Here is a 10,120-nt window from a genome sequence, read left to right as displayed (position 1 = left end):
ATTTTATAATACATCGAAATACTATACATAGATTTCATAATTGATATGAAATGCCCATTTCAACTCATGTAAATTGTTTACCTAATAGTGAAGTTCTAATATATCTTCCACAACCTTTAATTTTCTTTATATTTTTTGCTAATTTTTTTTTTTGACAAGACTATTTTTTACTAAATTAATCTTTCAAAAAATAGACTTTTAAATAGGCTTTACTTTGCAAGTCATTTATATTTCATGTACATTTACCAATCATTTACATTTTATCATTTTTACTTTTCTATAATTTACAAATCATTTACATTTTATCATTTTTACTTTCCTATAATTTAAATTCAACTGTCATTTTATTTTCAAACTGTGTCCATTCTCACTATTTTTAAAATAAACTTTCAATGTTTAAAAGTTAAAACTCAAGAAGTGAATGAAGCAAGTAACTATGGATAACGATTAAACGAACAAACACCCACCAACGTTTGTCACCCAACAGAACTCCAAGGAAAGAGATCCTCACTTTTCCAAAATGGCTTTGAAAAGTTTGTCTACCCTTTCACACACCACCACCCTCTTCCACAAACTCACTCATGCTTCTCCGTCTTCCCCAATTCTAACCCCCAAATCATCTTCATCTATCTACATTCACCATTCCTGTTTGAGCAAGAGGAAACTCATTTTGCTTTCCCCCTTTCTATGGAGCGTCTTGCCTAATACACTCTTGTTAGCACAAGAATTATTAACTGATGACCTTCAGAGATTCACTGATTCCAAAGAAGGCTTCACTCTTCTTACACCCTCTTCTTGGACTAAGGTATTCTCAACAATTCATTGTGTTTTTCTCATAAAAGAACAATCTTTTATAGTGGTTGATGTGGTTGTAACAGGTTGATAAAGCTGGTGCTACTGTGTTGTTTCAAGACCCAAATACGGGAAGTAACAATATTGGTGTTGTGGTAAACCCGGTTCGGCTTTCAACTCTTCCAGACTTTGGGACTCCTCAATTTGTTGCTGATAAGCTTTTACAAGCTGAAAGACGAAAGGTATACATACACTCTTGTTCAATTTGTTCAAAGTTAGCTAGCTATGTTGTATTGTATGTAGAGTATATATATACAACAAGATAGAAAATGTAGGAATTGGATTGGCACTGAGTTTGTGTTGGGGAGACTGGGGAAGGCGGGGGCAACAATGGTCTCCCACATTTCCACCGATTGGCACTGAGTTTGTGTTGGGGAGATTGGGGAAGGCGGGAGCAACAACAGACTCCCACACCCGATATCTTAAGGTTTTGGATGGAGATATGACATCTTCCTTTTTCTTGTGGTCTTGAAGCATTGAACATGTTGCTACTCCGCCTTCCCCAAGCTTGTAATTTTGGTAAAAGTACACTTTGGTGCTTCAAGAAATTGAGATTGTAGCTGTGATGTTGTCAAACTAACCATGAATCTAAACATGTACTAAACAACACACTGATGTTGCTTCTATGGTTAAAAAATTACCAATTCATATTCATGATATTCATATAGCAGTTACCATTGAGGCTAACAAGATTAGGAAACGCAAGAAGGTTTATTTCTTCTAAACTCTACCTTATTTACATATAGACCTACATGTCTCTGTGACTTAAGAATGGTTGATTGATACGCATGTCTATGTTATTGTACATATGGTTTTAACTTCTATTGCTTATTGCCTCGATGTTCAGGAAAGTACAAATGATAGTTGGTGGAAGTGGAGCTTTCTCGAAGATGAAGTGTCATGGTAGTAGTGATAATGATAGTTTGCGAGAGAAAAGTGTCGTTTCCATTTCCAATGCTAATTTAAAGTTCATAGATGAGTTTTTGGTGAAGTGAGGGATTGTTTTGGCTGCTACTGTTTGAGGGGTGTTGGGGTTTGGATGTGTGTTTGGATGTCCGCAGGTTTTGCTGCTGAGGGATTGTAGAGAAAATAATGATCGAAGAAGATGATTAAATGATTTTGTTATCTATCATATAAGAAAATTAAGTGTGGTGGAAATTCCCATATTGCTCTGCTGCTCATACATTATGTCACGTGTATGTCTTCATAAGCTTCCATTCTTTTTTGGCTTGGAAAATACTACATGGTTTGTTCCATTTGCATATCAAACATACTTTTGGCTGATTTAAAAAATTTCCTTATTATTATAACATTTTTTTCTTCCATCACAATTCTTCTTATTTAATGCATTTCTCTCTCTTCACTACCTATCTCTTCTACTTTTTCCTCTGTCTTCTCTCTTTCTCCACTTCTTGATTCTTCTTCTTCTTTCATACAAATTCTTCTTCTTCTTCTTTCATACAAATTCATTGAAAAAAAATGTTCTTTTACATCTTTCAAGACTGCATTTTAAGATGCAACCATTATTCTATCTGTTTTTTGAACATTATTTTTTTTTCATTTCATTAATATTTATTTGTTTATTTTTGCAGATCTGTCGTATAATGAGGTGGAACAAACAATTCCAGATCTGAAATGAGACCATGTAGTATTTCATGATGTTTTAATTTATCCTCTTCAAGTACGTTTCAGATTAGTTTAAATTTTGAAACTTACTTGAAGAGGATAAATTAAAACATCATGAAAATAGTAAAAGTTATATGATGAAAATGCAAATCAAATACTCTCTCCTTCCAAATAAGTGTGATATAAGAAAAAAATATAATAAAACATTTATTATGTATGCATTTAGTTTTTTATTGAAATTCTAAAATATAAATTTTCTTTTATTAATTCTTTAAGTATTTCATATTTTTATTAAGGTTAAAAATATAATTTTTTTGTTCCACCTCGTTATAGTTTATGTCTTCTTCTTTTGTAATTTTTAATGCAGCCTTTGATGTCTTCATATGTTTTGCAGTTAATTTTTTATGCAGTTAAATAATTTAAGATCAAGAAATACTTAGGTTTACATTCTAGAAAAATATTATAGCAATATATGAAATAATAAAACTACATTTAGTGTTTGTCTTCTGAACTTCATTTATTATTTTTAATTTTTAATTTATGTATTAATTACCATAAAAAATATTATAATAATAATAATAATAACTTTTATTTTTGGTTAAAAATCTTTAATGTGAGATATCAAATCAATTATTTTTAACTACCCATTTTTATGTGCTTTTAAAATTGTAATAGATGTGATTTACTCTTGAATGAATTATTGATTAATAATTTATTTATTTTTCGAACTCATTAATCTACATAACAAAACGATTTAATTAACGTGGTATCTAAATTTAAATTATCGTTTGAATAATATATTTTATCTTAAGAAAGGAGTAATAATAAAAATTCTATGCATACAATCGTTTCACGGGTAAGTAGAACTGTGTGGAAAGTGGATGGGTAAAGTGACGAGGACAATGTGATGTGAGATTTAGAAGTGCTATTACTCAGATACTCGGAATAGTATATATATATATATATGATAGATAGAGGTTACTTCTTTATGTATATACGTTACTTCTTTATGTACTCAAAGTCTCAGCATGTCAGATTATTAAAGTACATTTCATATCATCATACTTTTTTGTTGTCTTTCTTTTCATTTTGACAGTATAGTAGATGTTTTTTCTTTACTTTTTCTTTTTTACTTTGATAGTGTGTAGCAGTGACCTTTCACTTCAACTTATATATTTAATTTTTAAACAAAGAATAATTTAGTTTTATATATATATATATATATATATATATATATATATATATATATATATATATATATATATATATATATATATATATATATATATGACAATTCAGCTGATACGTTTACTTTTAAAAAAAATGATCGGTAATATGCTTACATAGAAACTTAAATTTCTGTAATAATAATAATAATAATAAAACTATTAAATTAAAATAAATAATGGAACATTTTTATAAAAAAAACTTTACTAATTACTAACACAATTTCACATTTCATTGTAACTTCTTCCTCACTACTTTAATGGGTGTCTATTTCTATTACTGTTGTGTGACGACTGATACAATTGCTCATGTTAATGTCCTCATATTTGACACAAATATTTTAAAATGAGTGATTACATTTTTCTCTGTACCATAAAATAAAAATAAATATATTTAAAATAATATATGAATCAAAACATGGAAAAAGTTTATTATTTTATAATTATTTATGTTTCTAATATTTTTATTTTGAAATTAATTTTAATTTAAGACACAATGGTTTTTAAGATAATATATGAAAAACTAATCTATATAGTAATTGATGTAATCATTTAAATAATATATGTTATTAATGAATGTTATTTTTAAATTAATAAGTGATATTTTTTAAAAGGGATAGCTTCTTCTGGTTTAATTTTGTTCATACGGGTATTTACTCCGATTACTTGTTAGACAAGTTGGGTACCCCTAGAATTAGGATTTGCTCCTAAGAGGTCTTGGCTTGGTCCCCCTCTTGTGTTTCTGTAATCCTTTTCTCATTTTAATATATTTTGGTTTATTCAAAAAAAAAAAAAATTGAACGAAGGTGTCATGACACCAAATACTATCCATTTATTACTATTAATTTAAATGAACAATTATTTTGAGATAGGAGGTATATTATTAATGGAAAGTGTTATTTTTAAATTAATGACTAAATTTTAATATATTTTTTAATAAATAGAAACAAGGTTTTTTAATCCAAAAAATTTTATTTTTTATTCATATATAAATTAAAATATGTTTTTTAATAAATTCTTTCGGTTAAATAATTTTGTTTTTTTATATTCTTATTATATTGATTATTAACGGGACATGAAGTTACTGATTAAAATATTTTTTTATTAATTATACATTCAATTATTATTTTTTCACAAGTAACCAGACATTTTTCTATTAAAAATATATATATTTAAAACAAATGTGCGTCCCGTAGCAGAACCCGTGCGAACGCACGGGTTTGTTATTAGTTTTATTAGAGAGAGAAGTTAATCATGTATAGTGTTATCACTTGTCAAAATTCTACCCATTATAATATAGCTGCTGCCACAGGATTAATAATAATATCGTAAGTCAAATCTCCATCCCATCATTTTTTAAAATACTTTAAATTAAAATTTTATATATATATATATATATATATATATATATATATATATATATATATATATATATATATATATTGCAAATGTGAAATAAAAAAATCAATTTTTAATGAAGGTCACATTTTTCCTATTTAGCCAAAAATAGTATTTAGATACGGAAAAAAGTGACAATTGATCCAACTATTTTTTATATATGAGTAAATTATGAGTAAATTATATTTATAATCCAAATATAAATAAAAATATATCTCTCTTTTAAAAATAATAAACTCTTTTGACTATGCAATTTTGCTTTTATTTATTTTCATTCTTATTATATCGAGAAATAAATGCGCGTAACACACCAGTACTCGTGTGAATGCACATGAACATGAAGTTATTCATCAAAATATTGATTATTAACGGGACATGAAGTTACTGATCAAAATAATGATTATTAACGACACATGAAGTTACTGATCAAAATATTTGTTAAGGAACACGAGGACATGAAGTTATTGATCAAATTAATATTTGTACACGAGAACACGAAGTTATTGATTAGAATATTGATTATTAACGGGACATGAAGTTACGATCAAAATATTTTTTTTTATTAATTATACATTCAATTATTATTTTTACACGGGTAACCATATATTTTTCTATTAAAAAATATATATATAAAATAAATGCGGGTCCTGTACGAGAACCCGTGCGAACGCACGGGTTTGTTACTAGTTAATGAATTTAAAATTAAACAATTGCAACGAAAATACAGATGGTGGGTGTTTGGAATATGAGGGAAGGTTGTTGGGTTCAAATCCTAGTGGGAGAAATTAAAAATAAAAAATAAAAAAATAAAAAAAAATAAAAAAAATCCACTTGTGTACCTCGTAGAAAGATTTCCTTGCACAGTGAGCGTAACCCTAACAATAGGGTCTTTAGAGATGGAATCTACATTTTGTAAGGGATTAGAATTTTTTTTAAGAGATTAATCGAAACATGCTCGGCAGAGGGGTATAAGACATTTAACCCAAAATTTAAAAATCAAATCCTTTATTTATGTTAGGCAAAACTTACGTTGGTTTGTTGAATCAAACATCCTTACTTATGCTATAACTTCTATATACCAAACCAGTAGCATGCTTCACTGAAAATTACTGTATAAAACAAAGAGCAGTAAAATTGTGTTTGTAATAGATTCATTTATTACTTGTCATATAACTTCAACAAATAAATTCAAAAACCTAAATAATTATTTCAAAAAGTCATGAGAGTTTTAGCATTAATAGACCATTAAAGAAAAAGACTAAAAAAATTATACCATAGCAGTAAGATTATGCCAACTTTAGTTTTGCAACCCATTTTATTTTGCAGTAACACAACTTTATAAAAATAAAAGATTATTTAATTTCCAAAAACGTTTGATTTTTATAAACTACTTGTAAGGTGTAGAACAATTAAGCAAAGAAAACGAAACAAATTTTTTAAAAAGGTTCGATTTTTATACACTACAGATAAGGTGTAGAAGGATGAAGCAAAGAGAGAAAAAATGGAATATAGAGAGATTGACAAAAAAAAAATGGAAAGGTGAAGAGAGAAAGAATGGTGAAAATGAGAGGGGAGAGGTATTACAAGTAGTCAAAATCAAGAAACACTTACATTACACATATCTAAAAATGATTTAACTTAGTTAAAAGTATAATGTTTGAATTTTTATTTTAAATGAATACAAATTTTTTAAATACCATTTTTATTTATATTTTTTTAATGAACATTAGTTAATTATTTACTTTACAATACGATGTTTTCAATATTTTAATATATTTAATTTAATGTATTGAAAGTTGTATCTAAAATAAGCCTTTGTATAAAACCAACCTTTCTATTTTTTACTCTAACTAAAATTCTTTATATTGCTTTTAGTATAAAGACCATGACTGGTAAATTCAATAAACTAATTATATAATAGGAAGTAATGAATATTATACACCAATTAAAGTTAACATTAAACAAAATTAATTATGATAAGTTAATACATGATTATACATCTTAAACATATTGATTTTTTTTAATTATGACAATTTAATACATAAAGAGTAAATAATAGTGAACCCATAGCTGTAGCATGTGGACTATAACTATCATGTCAATATCAATTGCTATTAGCATACTATTTGTATATAGCTTATTTTATTGATGTATATACATGAGTCAGCTTAAGATAAGTTGGTTAGTTAGTTAGTATTTTGTGCTTAGCTGGCATCTGATCATTGGTTGTATATATATAGAGATCACACTCTCCTATCTGTAACTCTTGATTCATTGCATAATAGAAAACTTTATTCTTTACTTCATCTTCTTCAATGAAACTTTCTTGGATGTTCATGGCCTTTCCTCTCTGTTGATACATTCTCATGGCCATTATTGACATGGTATCAGAGCTCATATAGCTCTGGTAGCCATTGATTCTTCTTTCTCCGTGATTCTTCTCTTTCGTTTTTCTCCTTTGAATCACGCTTCTTTTTCTTCTTCTTTTCTTTCATGGCGAACCAGAGCTACGCCGACTATACTACCAATTCTGCGAATCCGTTTTACCTCCATCCGAACGAGAATCCTTCACTCGTTCTGGTTTCACCTCTTCTCACGGACAAGAATTATCATACCTGGGCGCGATCGATGCAAATCGCTCTGATCTCCAAGAATAAGGAGAAGTTCATCGACGACACTTTTCCCAAGCCATCTGTATTCGATCCTTTGTACTCACCATGGATTCGATGTAATACAATGGTTCTTGCGTGGATTCAACAGTCGATTTCAGAGCAAATTGCTAAATCAGTGTTATGGATCGATAATGCCTCTAGTGTGTGGAAGAACTTGCAGATTAGGTTTTCACAAGGCGATGTTTTCCGCATTTCTGACATCCAAGAAGATCTCTACAAATTCAAACAAGGTACTCTTGACGTCTCAAACTACTTTACTCAATTGAAAGTTATGTGGGATGAATTAGAGAACTATAGACCTATTCCATCATGTAGCTGTGCTATTGCTTGTTCCTGTGGTGCCATTGCATCTAACAAATTGTATAGGGAACAGGACTATGTCATACGATTTCTGAAAGGTTTATCTGAAAAATTTGCTCACTCTAAGTCTCAGATAATGATGATGCATCCCCTCCCTAGCATAGACAAAGCCTTTTCCCTAGTTATTCAACAGGAACGTGAGATTGATAGTTCTGTATCTAGTGTTCTCCCATCCATTGCTGCTAATGAGCAGGTTACATCCCTGCAAACTCAAACTCATGAGGCAAATTTCACTGCTAAGCAAGGAGGTTCCAACAATTATCGTGGCAAACCTCAAGCCTCTCAAGGATTCAATAAACCTAAGGGAACTAATAGGGTTTGTGTGCATTGTGGGAGAACAAATCATACCATTGAGACATGCTTCCTTAAGCATGGTTATCCACCAGGTTACAATAGCTATAAAGGAAAGAGCAAACCTCAGGGTGGAGCACACATAAATTCATCTGCTGCCAATGTGAGCAATGGCAGCAATGTCACTGAATCATCATCCCATGGCTCAGCTACTTCTTCATTTGGATTTACTAAAGAGCAGTATGATAGCATTCTTGCTTTGATCCAACATTCCAAACAACCACCCACTGTCAACTCTGTTTTTACCTCTCCTTTGGCTATGCAATCCACTTCCTCCAATGTGAATGGTAAGCACTCTGATCTTTGGATCCTGGATACAGGGGCCACTGATCATTTCTCTTTTAATTTTGCTTCCTTCACTGATCATAAATATATTGTCCCTATACCTGTTAATCTGCCTAATGGATCCCAAATCTTTGCTTCTATTTCTGGCACAGTAGCTATCTCTCCTTCATTCATTCTAAAAAATGTTCTTTATGTCCCTAGCTTTCATGTTAACCTAATTTCTGTGGCTAAACTTGTTGAGCACAACCAATTCACTGTTCAATTTACTCACAATTCTTGTACTATTGTGCAGAATCATTCCAAGGAAATGATTGGTATAGCTAAGCTGCACAGGGGGCTCTATAGTCTTGACTCTACAGCTTTCAATTCCTTTGTTAATAATTCTTCTGCTGCTCATAATTCTTCATGTAATCTGTGGCATATGAGATTAGGCCACATCTCTAAGATAGGTTTACATAGTATTGCTAAGACTTTTCCTTTCATCAATTGTAATAATGACAATGTACCTTGTGATTCTTGTCAATTTGCTAAGCAAAAGAAGCTTCCTTTCCCACAAAGCATATCTCATTCTACTGTTCCTTTCCATATTTTACATGCTGATTTATGGGGCCCTTTTTCTACTGTTTCTGCCTTAGGACATAAGTACTTTTTGACACTTGTTGATGACTTTACCAGACATACATGGGTCATTTTTCTCAAAAGTAAAGATCAAACCAAATCTAGCCTCATTAATTTTGTAGCTTACATAGAAAATCAATTTCAGACCACTTTAAAATGCCTAAGATCAGATAATGGGACTGAATTTGTTGCTTTATCTAATTTCCTTCTTTCCAAGGGTATTCTCCATCAAAGAACATGTGTAGAGACCCCTCAACAGAATGGTGTGGTGGAAAGGAAACACCAGCACATTCTGAATGTTGCTAGATCTATTTCCTTCCACTCCAATGTTCCTTTGAACATGTGGAATTTCTGTATCCAACATGCTGTCCACATAATAAACAGACTTCCCACCCCTCTTCTTAAATCAAAATGCCCTTATGAAGTTTTATTCAAACAACCTCCTTCCATGATGCATCTAAAAGTCTTTGGATGCCTCTCTTATGCTACCTCCCTTCAAGCTCATAGAACCAAATTCCAACCTAGGGCTAGGAAAGCTATTTTTCTTGGATACAAAGAAGGAACAAAAGGTTATATTCTGTATGATTTGGTTAATCACAATTTCTTCATTTCAAGAAATGTGGTTTTTTATGAAAATGTTTTTCCCTACAAACTTGCTTCCCCTGACCATAATCAATCTGAACCATCCAACCATACTCCTTCCTTTCCTATTTTAGATGATCCATTACCTAC

At 30.2% G+C, this 10,120-nt stretch overlaps 1 protein-coding gene across 3 annotated transcripts; it reads left to right on the top strand.

Annotated features, from left to right (window-relative positions):
* Positions 1–435: 435 nt before the first annotated feature.
* Positions 436–2,652, top strand: LOC131655502 (psbP domain-containing protein 2, chloroplastic-like). 3 transcript variants are annotated; one of them, XR_009299793.1, is made up of 4 exons: positions 436–805; positions 879–1,034; positions 1,700–2,048; positions 2,445–2,652. XR_009299793.1 is itself a non-coding variant. In XM_058925359.1 (3 exons), exons 1-3 carry the CDS (start codon positions 521–523, stop codon positions 1,757–1,759), a joined length of 501 nt encoding a protein of 166 aa, XP_058781342.1. In that variant the 5' UTR covers positions 436–520; the 3' UTR covers positions 1,760–2,213. The 3 variants fall into 3 exon arrangements, 2 of the variants coding, with proteins under 2 accessions (XP_058781342.1, XP_058781340.1); XM_058925359.1 differs by lacking the exon at positions 2,445–2,652 and having other exon boundaries at positions 1,700–2,213; XM_058925357.1 differs by lacking the exons at positions 1,700–2,048; positions 2,445–2,652 and having other exon boundaries at positions 879–1,658.
* The last annotated feature ends 7,468 nt before the right edge of the window (positions 2,653–10,120 follow it).

The sequence above is a fragment of the Vicia villosa genome, linkage group LG3 (genome assembly GCF_029867415.1).
Source record: "Vicia villosa cultivar HV-30 ecotype Madison, WI linkage group LG3, Vvil1.0, whole genome shotgun sequence".
NCBI classification, from domain to species: Eukaryota; Viridiplantae; Streptophyta; class Magnoliopsida; order Fabales; family Fabaceae; genus Vicia; species Vicia villosa.
The sequence above is the reverse complement of the archived record's forward strand: the minus strand, read 5'-3'. Positions and strand labels throughout refer to the sequence as shown.

What these genes read in the sequence shown, in the direction of transcription:
- LOC131655502 (XM_058925357.1), top strand. Translation starts at nt 521, where the DNA reads ATGGCTTTGAAAAGTTTGTCTACCCTTTCACACACCACCACCCTCTTC. An exon ending in CACCCTCTTCTTGGACTAAG is followed by an intron (nt 806 to 878) that starts GTATTCTCAACA and finishes TGGTTGTAACAG; the next exon opens with GTTGATAAAGCTGGTGCTAC.